Here is a 22,981-nt window from a genome sequence, read left to right as displayed (position 1 = left end):
GCATCTCCATGTTTTCATGGCATAGGGAAATATGGATTAGTTGTATATACAGTTACTCATCGACCATTCAAGATTTCATGAAATTTTGTGAATTACTGTACTGATCGCACCAAACGGATGCAGGACTAAACTTTTCATCGATTGGACCCAAAATATACATCTCCAATTGGTGACAACTAATTATATTCGACGCTATGAAAAAACCTTCCAAATGTTGGGCATAATCATAGCAAAACCAAGATGCTGGCTACCCCAACCAGGTGTGGGCAAAAAATTACGATTGCATTAAACTCCATTTTACAAAATTCAACATCAGCATTACATGATGGGTTTACCAGGATCGAACACCACATGAGCAGGGACGTTAGTTTCGCATATCGACCTGGCCACTAAATTCCCCATGAGGCCTCCAGCAATCTCATAATGTTTGCAATTGGAAAATCCAACATCTCTAGCAAGCTTCTCTAACTCTCTTCCTGAACACCAGATTGGAAGGGGGGGGGGGGGGGGGGACAAGTGTTCATAAACAGGCATTGACGCGCGTATACAAAGACAGGTAGCAGGATAAGTAAGATCTATGCTGTGCGTTTCATATAAACATACACAAAGGAAAACCATGTGTTTGTCCCCGACATATGCAAAAGAATAAGGAACAAGAGAAATAAGGTCAGAAGCTATTTTGTGAATTCCATCAAAACAGCTTTTGGAGGTAGATTTATTACCCAAAAACTAAAAGCAAGACAGCGCTTCAAAATTGGGAAAATGTAACATTATGTTTAGCTATCAATTAAAGGGAAAAAGGACCGAAAAAGAAAGAATGCAAGATGATCAATGGTTGATAGAAGATTAAAAGCAGCAGTGTATTGTCGCAATCACAATTTTCCACTCATACTATGACTTCTTAGATTTCACTGTTTTTTATTTCAGTCCACTATAACCTTTCCCTTCTAATTAAAGTTTTTTAACTTTTGGGGTCACAGCTTAGTTAACAAAACTTTTCCTTATAAGATAAAGTATAATTTCATGCTTCGAGATGCAGTGTACTCTTATGCATACTGCACTATCTCCGTTCCCACCCAGAACCCCAGATAGCGCACAACAGAAAGCACTTCCTCCCCACACACCCCACGCACACCCGCGCGCGCACACATTCATACCCTCCCCCTCCCCCCCAAAAAAAAAATAAAAATAAAAATAAATAAATAAAAATAAATAAATAAAATAAAATGGAAAAAGGATAAACACCACCACCACGAAAAGAAAGAAAAAAAGGAAGGAAAAAAGCACGACGACAAAGAAAAAGAGAAGAGGAAAACCCTTGAGCTCTGTTAGAGAAAAAAAATATAACCTTCAGCACACCTTGAGAGTTATGGTGTAGTGGAAAGGACCTTTAACATAGTAGTATCAAAGCAACCCAGAATCACTACTACAAACCATAACTTTAAAGTGGATCAGAAAAAAAAAATGCCGCCGCATGAGTCCATGTATCAGCCCATGAAAAGGGCACTCAACCTAAGCGATCATTGCTAGAGTATAAAATTATAACCCCCAACCCTCACCTCAACTTCAGTGTTCTGGTGTGGTGGAAGAAATATTTAATTAAAAAAAAAAGTAGAAGAAGAAGAAGGTGACAAGTCACAAATGCACCATAGGGTTAGGGAAGGAATGATGTTATTAGAGTCAGTAAGAGGAAAATGCATTGGGGTTGGAGAAGGAATAATAGTACAAAATCTCAGTACGGAGAAAGAACAAGTAACCTGTTAAAAATTCAGCTATAGATGCTTTCAGGTACTCATACTCCTTTGAGAGGCCATACGTACTAGCAACTGGAACAACCACATTGTCTATCATCAACTCCTGCAAATAGAAAAAAATATCCCACAATCTCACCTCGACAAGGTGAGTATACTTTTGTGAGGACTAATCCAATTGTTGAAGGTCCAATTTATTGTTGAAAATATTTGCTTTGCCAAAGTCATGAGATGCCAGAAGCAAGTACCTGAATTTGGGAGACTAGCGAAGACGTGCTCTTATTAAAATCCAAGACAGAAACTCTTGAACCTGAAACATCATTTAGAATGGAATACACAAAAATTCCAAAAGACAACAAAAACACGTAATGAAGAAACATTGTTTTAGAACCCAAAAGATGCAGCAACCTGGTTTTAGGACACGGAAAATCTCTTGTAGAGCTTTCTGTTTGTCTAACAGATTACGCAATCCGTAGCCCATAGTGATTGCATCAAAGTAGTTGTCTACAAAAGGTATATTAAGTGCATCACCTTCAATCCACCTGCAACAGCGCAACTTGATACACATAATTTTATGCTCCTCACCCAAGGGTGAAACTAATTATAAGATATTTCCTTTTAAAGGACCCTGAGAAGTTAAACTTGTTAGACTAACATTTTCAACTGGAAGGTCTAGAACATGGTTCGTTCAAGAAATTTATGTGCCTGATGAAAGGATTAAAGCATTAAAGAATGTGACCTTTCTTTATTGGTAATGTGTGTGATGGGATATACAAGATATGATATGTTTTTGAGGAGTCAGCCAATTACTAGTTAGTGTGATGGGATATACAAGATATGATATGTTTTTGAGGAGTCAGCCAAATACTATAACTAGTAAAGTGGAAGACAGGTACATGAGAAAATGTTCATAATGAACTGTTCACTTTGATCCCTTTTGTCAAGTTGACAGTTGATGCTCACTCAATGTTTTTGTAGCAACCCTTCCAGAGTAAATCTCTACGGGCTGAAGCAATTGATAATTGCTCACATGAAAAATCAAGAGCAAACACCTGTGATGTGAAAAATCATTAGGCTTCCGTCCCAGGGCAAACATTATAATATTACAGCTATCCATTATGAATGCGTGGAAATGCGTGAAAATAAATAAACAAAGAAATAAAAATGCTTACAGCAAACTATCATTTGTCAGACTCAAGCTCACCTAGCAAAGTGTATAGCTAATACTGATGTACCCTTATGCTAGTAGATTGAATATTATGACTAAATTTGCCTATGCCTGAAAAGGAGGAAGAGCAATGTCTTTTATTTCTTTTATTTTCTAGTAGAATAGTGGGTATATTAAGAGCGACAGAGAAGATTGTTTAGTCTTACATTGGAAGATTGTGTAATTGTACTTCAGTTGGTTTGCCATAAATGGAAAACAAGTATTCCTCTCTGGGCTCAAGTTTCTTTCCCGACATAACAATTTCGAAAAGTGAAATTGAGTAAAAAGTACCAAAAAATGACTGCCATATTCTATAAACAAAATGGAGTATTTTTTTGAAAGCGTAAAATGGGTTCACTAAACCTTCCACACAACCAAAGTTGGGTTTTGTACTTGGCTTTTGCTTGCTAACCACCCACAAAACAATTTTTCATGGAGTGTTACTAACTGGAAACACCGAAAAGACTTATTTGCACCTAACATCTAACAGATTTTCCACGCTAAATCGATATTATGTTTAAGGGTGTCAATGAGCCTAGGCAGGTGGATTATTGAGCTTTTTTGTTACCCAACCGAGGCACATGGTAGATCCTTTTACTAATAATGCATTTCAAAGACAAATGCTTATATTCTTTTACTAGAAATCATTTTCTATACAATGTAAATTTGATTTTCATTTCAGAATTTTCATTTCAGAAGCCATACTTAAGGCATTATCACTATGATTAAAAATAGGCAATTGGAGGGGCTTCACCTCGCCCAAATATATAAGCACACAAATCCAACAGCTAAATACAAATAAAAATCAGTCTCCACACAGTCAAAGGCTATCGATAGGTCAGTGCTGAACTGGGAATATCATAAAATCACTGCAAGATTCCACACAGTCCTTTGAAATCAATTAAGATTCTAATATCAGCTAGAAATATCATAAAATCACTGCAAGATTCCACACAGTCCTTTGAAATCAATTAAGATTCTAATATCAGCTAGAATCAACGTCCAGCTGTATCAATGTCCCACACAGTCCTTTGAAATCAATTAAGATTCTAATATCAGCTAGAATCAACGTCCAGCTGTATCAATGTCTCCTATATCCAAACCCAATATCCAAGTAACAACACCACCTGCAAGCTCTGCACTAAAACTTAATAACTTCTACACCCTAACCCCACTATCCAACTGTACTGTGTCAGTTGGGTTCAACTACAAACAGGGACAGATCAACTTAAGGGGCAGTGGTGTCACGTGACACCAATTTCCCCTAGGACCCAACCCCTAAGTTGTTTAGGTGAATATGTTTTTGTAGCACCTATCTTCTCATTTTGTCTCTCATGAAGATTGAAGACTCTTTGAACAAATAGCAAATAATAGAAGTGACCATTATTCAATTGCTTTTATCTTTTCCATTCAGCTTTTTATTGTATTAAATGTTTTCACATGTTGATAAAATTTCTATTACTTAAAATTTATTAATCTTCTTTTGTGAAGAGAAGATTCAGTCTATTTAGTGTATTTTATAGTGTGACATAATTTGATTATGTATTTGAAGCATAGTTACGCAGTACGAGGTACGTAGCGGGTCATATTATGAATCGGGTATGGAATTCGTCACTTAGAAAATTTGGATTTGTTAGGGGGTAACTTGTTTCGGTATGCAAGTTTGGTTAGTGGTACGTTATAAATTTTTTCAGGGTACGGTTGAAGTTTTTCAAAGTATATAGTAGAAAACTAGAAAGCTAATTATAAATTTTAATATTATTTTTCATACAAAATACTTAAATACTTCTTTTTGATGGAGTTTGTTTCGTTCTATTTTTTCATAGAGCTCAGTTTAAGATAATGGTTTCGTTTTACATTTAATTAACATACGTGTTCAGTTACAATAAAGTCATTAGCTCATACACTCTATTATGCATCTCTCTTCACTTAATTGCACACATTGCATTGCGTCTTGCGCACGTGCACTTAAAGAGACTTTGCATCTAACATACTTGTAAGTGGTACAATAATTTTGGGGAACCGGTTTGTGTATTGGAGGGAATCTGTTCGCAAATATATCGGGAATCGGTTCGTAGGAACTGTACAACAGTTCGAAGGGGCTCTGGAGAATCGCGCAACGATAATTTAAAGTTGCACTTGGGCCCAGTTATGAATATGTTCGTAACCATGTATTTTATGTTACTAATGTGATTATGCGCTTGGGTCTGGAGACAACAGTGTGTTTGATAGCTTTACTAATAATGTGATAGTGTATTTTTTTACCCCAAAATATGAAATCATCATAGTTGTAGATTTTTTAAGGCTAAATGATATTAAAATACCACAGTTTATCCATTTTGGCACTTAACATGAGTTGTTTTTTGTGGCAAATAAATAGCATGAGTTGTTTCAAATTGGACGTTAGTAACCTCAAGCATGCAAACGTGAAACTTTTCAACCGAATGCTCTTACAAGGAGACTAATATGTCAATTTTATAACTTTCTAATTATTAATATTTGTTAAATTTATCATTAAACATATCTCAACTCGACTTTAAAGTAGAATTAAGATAAGTTTAAATAGAATTTTGATAAATTTATATCAAAGTTAACAAATATTAACAATTAAAAAGCTTTAAAATTAGCATGTAAGTATCATAGAGAAATATGCGGGTGAAAATTTTCATATTTGCATGATCGAGGGTACTAATGTGCAAATTTTAAACAAATTATTGTATTTATTTTCCATAAAAAGTAACTCATGGTATAGAAGTGTCAAAACGGGGAACTGTGGTATTGAAGTGTCATTTAGCCTTTTTTCGAATCACTAATTACGTAGTGACATCAGTTTCTAGCAATCCTGAATGCACCACTACTCTTTTATATATCCATCATTCGGCTATGCATAGTTAAAATTAAGGAATTTTTGCCTATATATCCCTCAATTGTAACCCCAAATCTCCATACTTGCTCATTTACACCCCACATCTTCCATGGTAGATTAAAATACCCGCCCCCTCTTATTGTCATCTTGTTAAAGGAGATTATTAATATACACACCTAGATTTTTGTTAAGAAAATTAATAGTTTTAACCTAGTACTAGATTGCCCTAATTACTTTCATTAATTCATAATTAGTTGTTAGGGTGTGGAGAGAGAAATAAAGAGAAACAAAGAACCAAAGAGGGGCTTGGTAGCTCATGGAGTGCTGTGTTGTCGTCAGCGACAAGGAATGAGAGGGGTCAAGTTAGAGTTTGGGTGGGTCAAGGTCGAGATTGAAATGATGCGTCATGGGTAAGAATTTGACCCAAGGGAGAGTGAGAGAGGTTAGAGAAGATAGAGCTGAGTATGTGACAGATTGATAGTGGAGGGGTGTCGGCAAGAGACCTCCACCCCCTCTCCCTTGTTTGTCATAAGAGGAGAGGGTATTTTGACATTTTATCCCCATTGTTTGAAGTTTAACGGTGTTAGATAAGAGTGATATAAAGATTGCACACTCAAAAGCTTGGATGGTAAATTAGTGAATATGCAAATTTTCTGAAAATATAGTGGATTTGTGGGGTATATAGACAAATAATTATACAATCAACATGTTTCTACGTGAGAGCTAACGTATATTTCATTTATGTAGGCTATTTTGTGTGTGTTCAGAGTACAGAACATGTTTCTTAACTTGTTACCTTCACCTATCCCCACTAGGAGTCCCTTGAAGGGTCCCCTTCGACCATAAATGCTAGAATCTCCAATACCTCACATGTTAATACACCTAGATTGAACTTTTTGTTATTTATTTTCATAGGAGTTATCCTTGTACTGATATTTAGGTGATCATTTACACTATTGAGGTATTAGAAAGGAAAATAGAAAATTGCTTCCACAAATGTACGAGAAGGAATGCCCCATGGTTTACTACACCATAGAAGTTCCACATGTATCTAACTATATTATTTTTAATTATCTAATTTTGATTTTTAGTATTTTTATATTTTTTCCTTTTCACGGCTCATTATTTCCGAGAGTCCAAAGACAAGGAAGATGAGCTAGAACAAGGGCAGACCCACCTATATCAAACTAGTGTCACGTGGCACCAGTTTGATATGGGATGCATAGAATCCGCCCCCACTTTCTTTTCTTACCCGGTCCCAGTAAAAAAAATCCACACAATAATTTTTCCCATAAAGAAAAAACATCGACTTTCAGCCCTAGCTCTTATCTCCAGCTTCTCTGACTTGTCGCCGCCGCCGGAGGGCCTTAAGAGCTCCGGTGGACCTATCTCCCCTCCTCTTCTTCCTCCGACTCCTTTAGTCTCCATGGCTCCGCCTTCTCGACTCCTCTTTCTCATTCACTGACCGCCTGATCCCAAGACCTCCGACAACGCCTTCGTCCTCCGCCTCCTCAAGACCTTGGCTCTCCTTTCCTTCTCCTCATGCAGATGCACCATCCTCTTACCCATAAAGTAAGTTATTGAGTTTTTTTCTAATTTCTTACTTTCTGTAATTTAATTTTGCATGTGGAATTTAGGGTTTTCTTGAAAGTTTTAAAATTTATAATGTTTGATTTAGTACATATTTCAAAGAGGGGAAGAGAAAGGATTTGATGTGCTAGGCCCTGTTTAAAGATGCTCCTCACTCGATCCTCGTTCCATCTACCCTCATTAGTAATAAATTAATTCACAGAGTGGTAGTATGCTCCAAATCATACATGGTTGAGACTCCGGTGGGCCAGCGATTCAGCGGAAGAGCCGAGAGCCATGGGTCCTTAATCTTCACAATCAATTGAGATTGCAGTCGAGGGTTCTCTCTTGAGCTTCACTCAAGGTATCACATCTTGGCATTAATTTAAGTAATATTTGGATTATGTTTTATTACATAATATTGATTTTTTTGGCTTTTATTTTGTTATAATAGAGTCATCAAATTAATATATTAATGTTTGTGGTATCTAATTATAATCTAATTTACTTATTATTAGTTTCAATATGAGTTTTAATATGAGACGCTATTTTTAAAAGAGCAACCCTTGAGCCTTGACCTTCATCATCTCAATCTGTACAAGAGCCCTCATGCCCTTGAGGAAATTTATTTAGCGGGATTGGTGGTTCTAATCCTAGTATCGATGTCGTAGAGTCCTCGACAAGAGTTGACTTGAATGCTCTTCTAGTTGATCCTAAAGAGCAACCATCAATTGATAGCTATCATCCAAGTGACCATGATATAATAAATAGAGCATGTCTTCAAAAAGGCCTTTCTCAACCTCATACTCATAATTTTGAACAAACTAAATTTGGGCATGAATTTCCATATCCGTTGGAGTATAGTGTAAAAGAAGAAGCAACTTTTTGCCTTGTGTTGTTATTTATTTAAATCCGAAATTGCAAGTCAAGGTGGAGTAAATTCTTTTATTCATGAATGATTTAGGGGTTGGAACAAGAAAGCCCGATTAGAAGCTCATGTCGGAAAATGCGGTAGTGTACACAATGTAGCCGCTCAAAAATGTCAAGATTTGATGAAGCACACTCAATCTATCCAATCCGTTTTTGATAGGCAAATGAATGAAGCCAAGAGTGAGTATAGAGTTCGTTTGGAGGCATCTATTGATCATGTGAGATTCTTGTTAAGGCAAGAATTATCATTTCGTGGTCACAACGAATATGAAGATTAAAGCAATAGGGGAAATTTTCTTAAACCTTTGAAGTTTTATATGGCTCACAATGAGAAATTGAGTAGTGTTGTATTGTCTAATGCTCCTGAAAATCATCAAATGGTTGCTCCTTCTATTCAAAAAGATATTGTATATGCTGCTGCAAAAGAAAATTGCAAGGCCATAATTGCAGAAATAGGTGATGACTTCTTCGATATTTTAGTGGATGAATCTGTTGAGGTGTCATGCAAAGAGAAAATGGCAGCGGCTTTGCGTTATGTTGATGAAAGAGGATTTATCATGGAACGATTTATTGGAATTGTTCATGTGACAAACACTTCAGTTGTGTCGCTTAAAACTGCACTTGATTCTTTCCTTGTAAAACATGAATTAAGTTCATCAAGAACATGAGGACAAGGTTATGATGGGGCGAGTAATATGCAAGGGGAGTTTAATGGTTTGAAAGCTTTGATCATGAAAAAGAGTACATCTGCATATTGTGTTTATTGTTTTGCTCATCAATTATAACTAGCACTCATAGATATTGCAAAGAATCATTTTGACGTTAGAGAGAAGCAAGCAGCGCAAATTGCTAAATCATTACAAAATGAAGAGCTTGAAAGTGGGCGAGGGTTGAATCAAGATATGACTCTTAAAAGGCCAGTTGATACTTATTTGGGATCTCATTATGGGACACTATTAAATTTGATGGCTATGTTCTCTTCAATTGTTCGTGTACTTGAAGATGTTGAAAAATATGGTACATATCAACATCAAAGAGGTGAACCACATCGTCTCTTGGAATTATTAGAGACATTTGATTTTTTTTCTTTTTTTTTTACATTTGATGTTCAAAACATTGGGGATCACCAATGAGTTGAATTTGACGTTGCAAAGGAAAGATCAAGGCATTGTAAATGCCATGGTAGTTGTTAAAGTGGCAAAGACAAGATTGCAACAAATGAGAGATGAAGAATGGAACACTCTCTCGAATGAAGTTCATGTATTTTTGTAACAAACATGAGATGTTTACTCCAAATATGGAAGATGCATGTGTTGAAGGAAGACGACGCAAAACTTCACAAGGCACAAGTTTACACCATTATCAAGTTGACCTATTCTATTCGGTGATAAATATGCAACTTCAAGAGCTTAATGGTCATTTCAACGAGGTGATGACTGAGTTGCTTCCTTGTATTGCTTGCTTGAGCTACAATGATTCATTCAGTTCTTTTAATGTGAAGAAGTTGCTTAAAATGGTCGAATGCTATCTATGTAAATTTTCTGATATTGGGATCTTAGCACTTAAGAATCAACTTGATAATTATATTGTTGATGTGCATAGAGATGTAAGGTTTGCTAATCTAAAGGGAATAGGTGATCTTTCAAAGAAAATGATGGAGACTAAAAAGCATAATGTTTATCCTTTGGTTTATTTGCTTTTGAAGATGACACTGATTTTACTCGTGGCTATGACAACTGTGGAAAGAGCTTTTTCTGCAATGAAGTTAATAAAGAACAAGTTTTGAAATAACTTGAGTGACGATTGGCTCAACGATTGGGTACTTACATATTTCAAGAAAGATGTATTTGATAGTGTTACTAATGATGCGGTTATGTACTTTTTTCAAAAACATAAAACCCCATTGAGGACAATTGTAAGTTTTCTAATTATTAATTATATAATGACACCACCTTATGAAAATCCTGCATCCAACACTGAGCTAGACTCAACAATAGAAGATGTGAGGACATTACTAACTTATGAAGTCTGTTAGGTTTCACACAATTTTAACCCGGCTACAGAATTTTCACAGTTTTGCGAAGTTTCATTTTTTCTTAAAAAAACAGTGAATTTCCACCCAAAGCTAACCTGACTTTTGACATGAAGCCTATATTAATTTGTTCTTGCTCAAACCCAATCCAATGACGAATAATTCCCGCCAACTAATTTTTACTGCCAACATCTCTAGTGGTTGGTAAATCTCATCATAACACAGTGATGTTGGAATTGATGTTTTGCTGACCATATGGACAGATCTTCGGAGGTTATGACACAATGACATACACCTATATCAACTCACAGTAATAATCTTTAAAATAACATTATATATTCACTATGAATAACTCTGAAGATTCATAAAAGCCCACATTATATATTTAACAAAGCTCACACAACACTATATCCAAAAAAAACCACAAGATTATACGTTCTTTTAAGCTCAACCATATACTTACTTTTTTAAGACCGCATTATATATCCAACGAAGCCCACATCAAGTGAATTCATAAGCTATAATGACACAATTATTGCATACTATTGCTATATGCTTCACCTCATGAGTTGTTAAAAAAAGATTGGAAAGGGAAGGCACGTCTAGATTAGGCACATGCCAGAAGATTTTCTATGGAATTAGTTCTAGTGAGGTGGGGTTTTTAATTGCAAAGAGGTGGCTTCAGAAACATTCAATGCTAAAGATCACCATGTAATGTACCACTAAACCAAACTTAATAATGTAACTAGAGATTATCATATTATTATTGTAGGCGTCAAAAAATGCTCAAAGATATCCAAATACAGCTCAAGAGGAAATCATCCAAAATATCAAAAGAACACAAGTATGGGCTGTCTCGCTGGAAAGGTCGTGGGAGAACTGTTTCAAACACGTATGAACGTGGGTGTAACTGCCCCTTTAGCCGCGGCAGTGTCGACTGCCGCGCTCTTTGGCCGCGACAGTGTCGACTGTCGCGCCCTTTAGCCGCGACAGCATCAGCTGCCGCGCCTAAAGAGACAGTTATTGACCAGCTATTTCTTCAGTTATCGTCTAAGGAGGCTATAAATACCCCCCTATAGCCATCATTGACAGGGGCTGAGCATTTTCCAGAGAGATTAGAGCAGAGAGCCTTGAGTTTTGGTGAATTAGAGCAAGAGAGAGAGTCTTCCTTCTTCACAAACATCCTCAAGAAGCTTCTAGCGAGTCCTAGAGATCTAAGCTCAGACTTGATCTTTGGAAGAGTGAACATCTTACATCGATAAGATATTCGCTTCAAATTCTTACTTCGATAAACGAAGGAAGAATCATTAAACCCCTCACGATTCAATCAGAATCTGTGATTTGGTGGTCCACGAGTCAAAGCGCTCCCGGCACAGGCAAAGATCCCACGCAAGCAGTGATCCAAACAACGATCTTGCGTTTGTTTCTAAAGAGTTGTAATTTTTATTTTGTTGTGTAAAAGAAGTCTTATAAAAAGGCTGTTTCTTTTGAATTTGTTGTAATCGATCGAAGATATAATGAATTCCACAACGAGAGCAACTTTTGACGAAAACAGACTGGCGACCACAGTGGGAGCCAACGGTCTCGCTGCCGAGGCCGTCGTGTCGCAGCCAACCATCAAGATAACTGGCGACCACAGTGGGAGCCAACGGTCTCGCTGCCGAGGCCGTCGTGTCGCAGCCAACCATCAAGATCCCGGTTGAATCAACGGTCGAGTACGAGTTCGACCAAGCGAAGTTTGAGGAGTATTTGTCATTCTCATCTGTAAAGTCTTCCTCGCCTCGCAAATGCAGGAAGATTTCATCTTTGTTGAAATTATCAAACACTACAGATGAAGACTCTCGCTTAATTGTTGCTGAGGATTCTACTCACAACCTCTCTGCTCATAATGACTCTTCTCCAATTAAGGAGTCATTAAATCAAAGTCCGCCGGCATTGACGAAAAGAGCTCGTCAGAGACAACGCCAACGCCGCGCTCGCCAAATGGCTAAGACCTTGGAACAATCCGACGGAGTCCGTTATCATGCGGACTTAGAGTCGAGGAGGCATCGAGTGGTTCAGTTGTCTCAACGACCAATCACTCATGTCTCTGCTAAACTCACGACGGAGGAATGAATTATTGTCAAAAGGGCTCGTTCGACCCTCAAAGAACGTATACAAAAACGTCATGCAAACGCTACTCATGCCCGTGCTCTCTTACAACAAAGACGAGAAAGGAAGAAGGAAACGGTGGCCAAAGAACCACCGAAATTCTGTAAAGTTTGGATTCCAAAAATTGGAGTTGTGCAAAATCAGCATTCAGAGCCCGTTAAGACTCCATACCCGCAAGGGGGTGGTTCTAAACATGTGACTCCTAAAAAAACCTTGGATCGCTCAAAGGCAACAATAAATTGTCCTGAGAATGCCAACAAGGTTTTACATCCTCAGAAGAAAACATGTTTGTCAAAAGACATCGTTATACCTGGGGGGTCATACTAACAGACGATAAGATTTTCCGGTAATCATACCGATGAATCATACTATCAAGCTGGGGGTATGAACAAAACTCGAAAAAGAACTGTCCGGGAAATGAGCTCTCATTGTTCCTGTGCGCGACTCATTAGAGCAATGCTATCAGAATGTGATTGTTTCAAACGAGAGGCCATTCCACGAAGAGTCTCGGTGTTCCACAATTTTTTCACCGAAATGTCGAAGCCTAAGCCGAAACATTTTCGCAAAAGAAAATCAGCTGCCCAAGATGATGAATTCCCTGAAGTCACCATCAACGTGGCTGATAAAAGAAAGTCTAAGCGGCATTCAAGTGACTCAAATCCCGATTTTTCCCCATCAACGTGGCTGATAAAAGAAAGTCTAAGCGGCATTCAAGTGACTCAAATCCCGATTTTTCCCCGAGAGAAAAAGTCAATCCAAGAATTGCTCAAAGGATGTCTCGACTCCAATTAAGAGCCATCAGACGCAGAGATTACAAAAGAATGCAAGGAATGTCCTCGGAGGATGAATTCTCGGACACTTATTCTGCAATCGCTTCTGATGATACAATGTCTAGCACGGGACAAACCAGAGAAGTACTCACGATCACCTCTGATCAATTTACTCAAATGCTTCAAGAAGCTCTAGCGAAGCAACATGAAGAAATCAGAGCTGAGATGAAGACAGAGAGGGAGTTAGCTATTCAACGAATGAGAGAATTGCTAACTCAACAACCTCAACCTCCTGAGTCCAGTCAGCGAATGAGAGAATTGCTAACTCAACAACCTCAACCTCCTGAGTCCAGTCAGCGAGTTGAATCCAGCCGCCACACTCAGAATGTTGTAGAGGACAGTGATCCAGAAGTGGATGAAGTCATTATAGCTGATACACCTCCCAATGATAATAACACTGGGGGTGGTTCAACAGATCCTCCCAATAACAACATTGGGGGTGGTTCAATTTTTCCGCTTAATAACACTGGGGGTGGCCCAATTATTTCTACTCAACATCACTCAGAAAGAGATGAAGATGAGGACAAGAAAATGAAAGAGCTTGAAAACAAAATCAACGCTTTAATGACGACTCAAGAAGTAAAAAAGACAGGTATTCCATGTCCCTATCCAAGAGAATGGGACTCAATACCGTACCCGACAAAGTTCAATCTGATTAACTTCACACCGTTTGAGGGGAAGAGTTCGCCGATTCAGCACTTAATTTATTTCAAGTTTTATTTGGGCATGATCTCTGAAAACGAGGCTTTAATGGTCCGGTCATTCGTTGGCACCCTTCGTGGGCCCGCCTTCGATTGGTACCGACGGCTCGAGCCAGGGAGCATCAATTGCTGGGATAATATGAAAAGTTTGTTCCTTAGCAACTTCTTTGATGATGACACCGAAGTGTCAGTCGGAACCCTTTTGGATGAAAAGAAAAAAGACGGAGAGTCTATTGATAATTTTGTCAAGCGCTTCTGTGACAAGGCAATGAATTGCAGAGATCCTGTTACAGAGGAATTTATCCTGCAAACATGCCACAATAATCTCTCCATCGATGTCCTGGAAGCCTTGGGGGTTGTACCATCCAAAACTTGGAAAGAGTTAAAAATACGTGGCGAACAAGCTGAACATTTTCTTAAAAGAAAGAAAGCTGAGAGAAGCCAACCAACGACATCTGCAATCGCTGAAAACGCGACTCTCGATCCAAGGTTCCAAAAGGAGTATTCTTTCGAAGATTATGAAGCTCCAGCCATATTGGAATACCTCCTTGCCAATGACAAAATCGAGTTACCGCCTATTAAAGATCAGGAGGGTGCTAAAATGATTACAGATCCAAACTATTGTGCATACCACAGAAGGGTCCTTCATCCCACCAATATTTGCTTTGGACTCAAAAATAAGATCCAAGCATTAATTAACACCGGCGTCATAACGGCGAAACAAGCCAATTAAAGACGACCTAACTCCATTGGGTACACGAGTATAAACTGTTTTTCCTAACTCCATTGGGTACACGAGTATAAACTGTTTCCCCTCACTCCAAAGAGTATACGAGTATAAACTGCTTCTTCATCTCACTCCGAAAAGTATACGAGTATAAACTGCTCCTTGATACTCCAACAGTTATATGAGTCTAAATTATTTCCTTTCTTTCATGGGAAGTTCCTGGAGAATGTTACGCGAATATTCTTAAGGATAACCCGGTCATGTAACGGAGTACAAAGTCAGACACAGTTCCAAGAAGGAAGCTGGGGGTGGATGATTCATGTAATAGGAAGTTCCCAGAAGAATGTTGTATGTAATTTTCTTAGGGATAACCCGATAATTACGAACAAAGTGATAAACACTAAACCCCCACTGTGATTTGTCTACCTGGTCAAACCTTCCTATAGTTAGGACCACAACCAAAGTTCCCTCTTAATTCCTGCCATGAACGAGAGGTCCACTTTCAAATTAAACGATCAAGCCTATAAAAGGTAAGACCTGTTAGAAATCTTGACCCCAAGATTAGTTTGTTTTGATGATAACAAATATTATATGTTGTGTGTATTATGTGCTAACATTTGTTTTGCAGTATCAGATCTATATCAATAATTATATTCAAAGAGATACTCAAGACATAGATGAGTTCAAGGCAAAATGAAGCAAAGAAGAAGATATACTTTATTGTCAAAATGTAATTTTATATTTTCTTTGCTTAGAAATTTGTACAAGCCTTGATCACTCACACACATGCACACACATAGTGTTAGAACACACTAACACATGCTTAGTGTGTTGGTTAACAATAGAAATCCCCTATGTTAGCCATTAGAGTTTATAGATATTAAGTGAGTCTTAAAACATTTCATTTACACCCCTTAGAAATTAGAATCTGGAAAAACTCAAAAGACCAAAGTTGTAGGTCTCTTCAAGAGCTTTCCAACAAATCTTAAATCACCTCATTCCGATATCGGATGAGAAAGTTATAGTCAAAATACTAAACAGAAAAATTCCAGAATCTGAGTTTACAGTGTAGTCGACTACTATGCCTTGTAGTCGACTACTGAGCAATTTTCTGACTTCACAGAGTCTGTTTAGACTCAGTGTAGTCGACTACTATGACTTGTAGTCGACTACAGATACAGTTTTTTCAGATTTCAGGTTTTAAATAAGTGACTGTTTATAGCCGTTTTGTGGACGTTAATTGGGTTTAAAATTATGTCATTTCAGAGGCTATAAATAGGTTTAAACATTAGAAAACAACAACTAAGTTTTGCACTTGCAAGATCAAACATTTTGTGCATATTCACTCTCTAATTTTCCAGATTTTCATGCTAAGTGTTTAGAAAAAGAGAGTTTCTGATATTGCCTTGGTTTCAATCATTCTTAGAGATTGTATAGGCAATATTCAGAGAGTTAAAAGAATCCTAAGCCACTGCAGCACTTCACTACACATTCAAGGCTTATAGGATCAATTGTGTTCTTGCTTCAAAAAGGATTTCTCTCGGGTTTGAGAGGGTTGATCTCTTGGTTTAGAGATTGGGTGGTAATTGGCATGATCTTGTCAATTGGTGTTGCAATTTGCATGGTCTTGCAAATTGGTCAGGTTTGCTTTTGATTTTGTAAGGTTTTAAAATCATAGTGGAAATCTCAAACGGGATTTGCTTGGGGACTGGATGTACACCGGGGAGGTGGAACCAGTATACATGCTTGTGTTTGTGATGTTTATTTTCTGAGATTGTCATTCTTTCTTTGCAATTTATAATCTACTTTGCATATATTTTAAAAGAATACTATTCACCCCTCTTCTAGTGTTCTAGTGTATCTATTTCAGATCCTACAAGACCGTCTCAAACCTCCCACTTCCACTGCTTCCTTGGTCAAGCCTATAAAAGTTAGGGCCACAACCAGATTCTCCTTTCGATTCCTTCCATGAACGAGAGGTCTACTTTCAAAAAAAAAAATGAGCAATCAAACCTATAAAAGTTAGGATTGTCTCCAACTTCACTTAGTCAAACCTGCATTGAGTTATCCATTTCGATAAACGAAAGATTTTCATCTTTTTCTTTTTCAACCAAACCTATAAAAGTTAGGGTCGAAATCGGAATTTCTCCTCAATAAATGAGGAACTCTTTTCTTGGATCAAGTAACCAATCCTATAAAAGTTAGGGTTACTTGAAACTTTTTGATTCTCGGAGTGGAGATCCCACTCCTAGTTTTATCTTTCCGGATTCTGGGGGTGGAGATCCCACTTCGAGTTTCCTTTCCAACTGAAGATAGAATATAAAATTCTTCTTCTTCGGTGCCAGGAGATAGAATATAAAATTCTTCCTCTCCGATTTTGGGTTTATCTCTACCAACAAACAAGAGACCAGGAGATAGAATATAAAATTCTTCCTCTCCATCATTGGGTTCATCTCTACCAACAAACAAGAGATCAGGAGATAGAATATAAAATTCTTCCTCTTTATCATTGGGTTCATCTCTACCAACAAACAAGAGACCAGGAGATAGAATATAAAATTCTTCCTCTCCATCATCGGGTTCATCTCTACCAACAAAAAAGAGACCAGAATACTTCAATAGGTATACGAGTTTAAACTATTTTCCTAATCTCAACAGGAAGTTTCTAGAGAATATCACTCAGAATATTCTTAAGAATAACCTGAATACTCCAATAAGTACACGAGTTTAAACTGTTTTCCTACTCTCAACAGGAAGTTTCTGGAAAATATTACTCAGAATATTCTTAAGAATAACCTGATTACCTCCTAAAGGGTATATGAGGATAAACTATTTCCCGAACACTCCAATATAGTATGAGTATAAACTATTTCTCCAATCTTCAACAGCAGTTCTGATTCAAGACTTCGACAACGGCCACGCGATAAACGCAGCACCGGAGGAATTTTAGCTATTCTACAAAGTACTGAATAGACTAAAAGATGAAGAAGTCAAGAATTAAAGCCATTCACAGACCATTCTAGGCAACTTCCTCAACAAAGTATTGAAGAAATTGCAAGGAGAACTTTTCATATCCAAAGTGTCCCAGACTCCTTTCTAAAATGATGAGTCTAAGATACTTTGGAGGGGGTATCTGTAGACGTCAAAAATGCTCAAAGATATCCAAATACAGCTCAAGAGGAAATCATCCAAAATATCAAAAGAACACAAGTATGGGCTGTCTCGCACGCGAGACAGTCTTTACTGTCTCGCACGCGAGGACAGGTCTTTACTGTCGCGGAGGTCTTATGCTCGCAGGCCGACGACGTATTCTCTGTCTCGGCCATGCGAGACAGATTCTTCTGTCTGCGCTAGACGAGAACGGTTGTTACTGTCTCGCAGGCGAGACAGCATTCTCTGTCCTCGCCGCAGAGATAGCATTATCTGTTCTGCGGGCGCCGCGAGACATGCATTCGGCGCTGTCTTCGCCGCGGACAGCTGCTCAAAAGAGTCGAGAAACTGTTTTGTAAACGCGGCCGACAACGCGCCCCCGGACGGAGCCTAGTCGACGCGAAGTATCCTTTGGCGGAATTTGCCACCTAACTGTTCAAGAACCGTGGGAAACATCGTGGGCGAGAATCATGTTGATGGGATACTGCCAAAATAACGGCAGTTATAAAACGTGGAAAGCCATTTTTTTTTTTTTTTTTTTACAACAGAAAACTAGCTAGACAGTTATGTTTCCGAGACAGTATTTACTGTCTCGGAACCCGAGACAGTGTTTACTGTCTCGGAACCCGAGACAGTCTTTGCTGTCTCGACCGCCGAGACAGCAAACACTGTCTCGGAAGTGGTTTTTTGCCTGGAGGTTATAAATACCCCCGAAGGCCATTTTTGAGGGGGGCTGATCATTCTTGAGCACTTTGGAGCAGACAGAGCAGAGTTCCTGGGCTTCTGGCAATTCCTTGAGATTCGAGCTTTGACTTGATTTCAAGAAGAACGACGATCTTACTTTGATAAGATCTCGTTTCAAATTCTCACTTCGATAAACGAAGGAAGAATCATTAAACCCCTCACGATTCAATCAGAATCTGTGATTTGGTGGTCCACGAGTCAAAGCGCTCCCGGCACAGGCAAAGATCTCACGCAAGCAGTGATCCAAACAACGATCTTGCGTTTGTTTCTAAAGAGTTGTAATTTTTATTTTGTTGTGTAAAAGAAGTCTTATAAAAAGGCTATTTCTTTTGAATTTGTTGTAATCGATCGAAGATATAATGAATTCCACAACGAGAGCAACTTTTGACGAAAACAATTATTCTTAGACAATTGTTAAAAGCAGAAATTGTAATATTCAAACAAATGATAAATTTGGGGGAGGAATTAGAGGAACTCAAAAATTATAATGATTTGGGTAGATTTATACATCTAAAAAGAAATTAATACTTGTAAAAAAATCATTCCTCTTCGGGGAACTGAGTCATGTTTTTTTGCAGGTTTGATTGGCATGAGAGCTAGGAGGAAGAACCATGATTGTTTTATCTATCACAACCCTGTACATATGCAGGTAGACTGTTTCCCTCAAAGCTACTTGCTTATATAATATAATCTTAGATAACATTTTACTAAGAGTGCATATCGGAAATTGTTAGATTATAACAAATTAAAAATGCCAGCCTCTGGTCTACAAAAATCACTCTTTCAAACATTAGCTAGCCTGTAAGAAATCCTTAAGCTTCCATGTTAATATCTAAGTTCTGACGATACATTATTATTCACTAAGTTCCGTGTGTCTTAAGGCTTACTATCATGGTCCTAGAGGTCATTCAATCCTATGCATAATTATATGTGTATATACAACTGTACATACAACAACTGGTTCAATTCTCAGTCAGATAAGTGTGTATATCCTACAACAACCAACTACACAAGTAACACCAACCTTTATCCACATCGATCGGATCGATACTCTGAATTTGTAGCCAGTTTGATCCTCCTATAGTGGTCATAATGTAAAAGAAATATGTATGTCCACTAGTTAAACCATCCTACACAAATCACCATAATTGTCAAGGTAAATGATCATATAACAAGCATACACTTGCACACCACAATAACAACCAGACCCATGAATCATTATGACAATGCCCTAGCAAACCATCAAGAAATTTATCTGGTTTCCAAAAGATTATGTCAATAAACCCAAAAAAAATAAAAAGGAAAGAGAGCAGCACCTGTCCGTGGGGGCCAACAGTTTGGGACAAAAGGAAAGCCAAATCACCACTCCCGCAGCACAAATCCAGAACTCTATCCCCTCTCTTCGCTCTGAGCACACACAAACACACAGCTTCAAAGCTGAAACCTTTAAATTCATTTGAAAACGTTAAAAATACCCAGGAAAAAAAAAAGAGAGTACCCGCTCCAAGAGAGGCACATCCTTTTCCACACTCGATGCTGCCCCAAGCTCAGCACATCGTTCAGCTTCAAAAACCCAAACTTTCATTCAATTAATCAATCAAAAAGAAACTCCTTTAAAAAAAAAGGAGGCCAAAGAGAGAGGAAGAGGACGTTATCGTAGACTGGGGCAATGCGATTGAAGAGAAGTTGGCGGTCGGCGGAGCACCGGACCACTCCATTTCTTGAGGAAAAGCGGAGGACCCGACCGCGAGAAGCATTAGAAAGAGGAGAGGATGGAGGGGGGAGAAGAGAGCGAGACATAGCAGATAAAGAAGCCATCCCAACCGGGGAGTTATTATAGAAGATCAACCGGTTGTTATAATTTTATTTATATATTTATGCCATTTATTTACGTTTTTCAAAATGTTTATTTATATTTATTTTCCGGCCAAGATTTGTTTGAGTAAAACACCTTGAATAACAACCGGAGTGATTTATTAATCTCTGCTATTCCTGGAAAAATTACCAAGCCTAACGAAGCCTCAACAAACAGCCACGTGAAATAACCAGGCGATCGACTTGCATACATTTGAGAGCATGGCCCCGAGTGCGGAGTCGGTCGAGCTATCTCACAACCCAAACCCAATACAAAAGGCCTATTCGACACGGGATTTGTTAGAAGCCAAAATCCGAGACGAAAGGCGTCCCGCACTCGGACCCCACACCGAGCATCTTGAACATTGGAGCGACCTATCAATTTCGTCAAAATCCACATCGCATTTAATGCATGACCAGTCAGAACCCACACTTCGTCGCCTAATTGCCATTAACATACGAAAATGCTATTTGTCACGCGAGATGGGCGCGTGCGTGAAAAATAGCAAAACCCTTAACATTAATGCAATGTCAATCATTACTGATCTCTCAAGCTAGAGCCTTCAAAGCTCATCGGACCTCGCAAGTACTTAAGCAGTCTTATCATTGTTGCAAGGGCGACTCCGCCGACCAGTTGCCCACGCATGTAAAGTATGGTCTGGCGCGGCATTAGCTGCGTAAACTCCGGCAAAATTACCAATTGCCCCGACCCGCCCCTCCCCCCGTCTCTAAATCACGTCTATAAATAATAGTAACTTCCACCATACTAAGGTATGCAATTTTACACACAAAAGTCAACAAGACTGTACTCTGTTGGTCTCTTCAAATTGATCAGATCAGTCATCGACTTGAGCGTTAGAGGGTACACTGGAGGAAACAACCTCTAAGACATCTAATTTCTACTACATGTATAAGGAATTATAGCTCAAGATCTTCAAATGAACGATCAGCCATCAAATGAGGTTAAGGGACCCCAAGATCATTCTTACGTCACCTAAATCACACACTAATTTCCTCACATCAATAATATCTATATTATCTTTTATCTATTATTATTATTTAAGAAAGCCATTTTTCAGTGTTCTATCTCTATGCGAGTCACCTTTTAAAAAAAATCCAAATATATCTCAACAATTATACATACAACTTTTAATAATTTGACAACATAGCAGGGAGAAATTCCGAAAAAGATAAACAACCTAACTCCTACTTCACCATCAAACCCACTATGTTAATCTCAACTAAACATTCAAAAATGCCTGAGTAACCGCTCCCAGATCAGTTGACGCATTTAAAGGACAAAATTTGAAAATCGACTCATTTACAACATATTTTAAAAATCAACCCAGTTTACAACACATTAAAATACCGACTTAAAAAACACATCCAAAATAAAACAAAAAGGAAAAAAAAACGTTCAAAAATAACAACGGCTATTAAAAAAGAAAAACAATGATTGAATTTTCTAATTATTATGCATCCAAATCAGTGACTTTTTTGAAAATGGAGTCTTCAAAGAGGCATCTCTTTCTTAAACCATATTCTCTCAATTTGAATTGGTTTAATATTTAATATAATGGAGATTATCATAGCAATGATGATGTTGTTGGTTAAGGTGCAGATGACAGATGCATTATCTACAACTCAACTCAATCTTCATCAGGTTATTTCCTTTTCTTATGATTTTTTTGTCTTTTAATTTATCACATAGATTTTAGACACAGGTTATTTTCGAATTTAATCTTTACATGTGCCTTACAATACAAATAACAAAATGTCACGGTGAAGATGTGGACGAAGTAATCTCACTTATTTCATTTGATCTGAAAATGACAACTAAAAGACATTGTAGTTTTTTTATTTCACTGAAGTGAAATGCAAAATAAAAGTAAAAACGATGAGATCTTTATGCGATGACATTTTACTGCGATTGAACAACATAAATTTCTTGACAAATATGTACTGTCTCATGCACGCATGGGGTGCACCAAAGTACTAGTAAGAGTTTTAACAAAATAACACAAAAGAGTACTCATACAGACACTTCAAAAAAAATAGCCTGATCTATGCAGAGACCGCACCAGGGGGAAAAAGTATGATAAATGAAGGCAAAATGAGTAGTAACGGTAGATATAATATAGGTGAGTGGTGAGAAAAGTCTCTAATTTCAAAGAATAAATAAGTTAATTAAAGTTTCTCAAATTATCTAAGATTAGGATTCTCCTCAATGCATGTAAGCAAACAGAGAAATTAAAATTTTCTATTTTATGTATGAGCATGATGTAATGAAATAAAAAAGTGCGAGTCACAATGAATATAGTAGTATTTAAATTTAGAAAAAAAAATTATAATGATTTCTAAGCTATAAGCATATAACCAAAAGAATAAATTTAGAAAATGTAAAATTCCTAAAATAGCATAGAAAGCCGCCAAACAATTGCTAGGTCATCTTTAACCCAACCAGCACAG

At 37.8% G+C, this 22,981-nt stretch overlaps 1 protein-coding gene across 1 annotated transcript; it reads right to left on the bottom strand.

Moving 5' to 3' along the window:
• Nucleotides 245-20,501, bottom strand: LOC109828899 (2-phytyl-1,4-beta-naphthoquinone methyltransferase, chloroplastic). Its single transcript, XM_020395888.1, has 8 exons — nt 20,309-20,501; nt 20,157-20,221; nt 19,975-20,065; nt 2,715-2,803; nt 2,160-2,293; nt 2,000-2,061; nt 1,758-1,857; nt 245-476 (listed from the first exon to the last, which is right to left on the bottom strand). The coding sequence occupies exons 1-8, from the start codon at nt 20,474-20,476 to the stop codon at nt 319-321; spliced, it is 867 nt and encodes a 288-aa protein (XP_020251477.1). The 5' UTR covers nt 20,477-20,501; the 3' UTR covers nt 245-318.

This window comes from Asparagus officinalis, chromosome 1 (assembly GCF_001876935.1).
Source record: "Asparagus officinalis chromosome 1, Aspof.V1, whole genome shotgun sequence".
Taxonomy (NCBI): domain Eukaryota; kingdom Viridiplantae; phylum Streptophyta; class Magnoliopsida; order Asparagales; family Asparagaceae; genus Asparagus; species Asparagus officinalis.
This window is presented reverse-complemented; position numbering and strand designations above follow the sequence as displayed.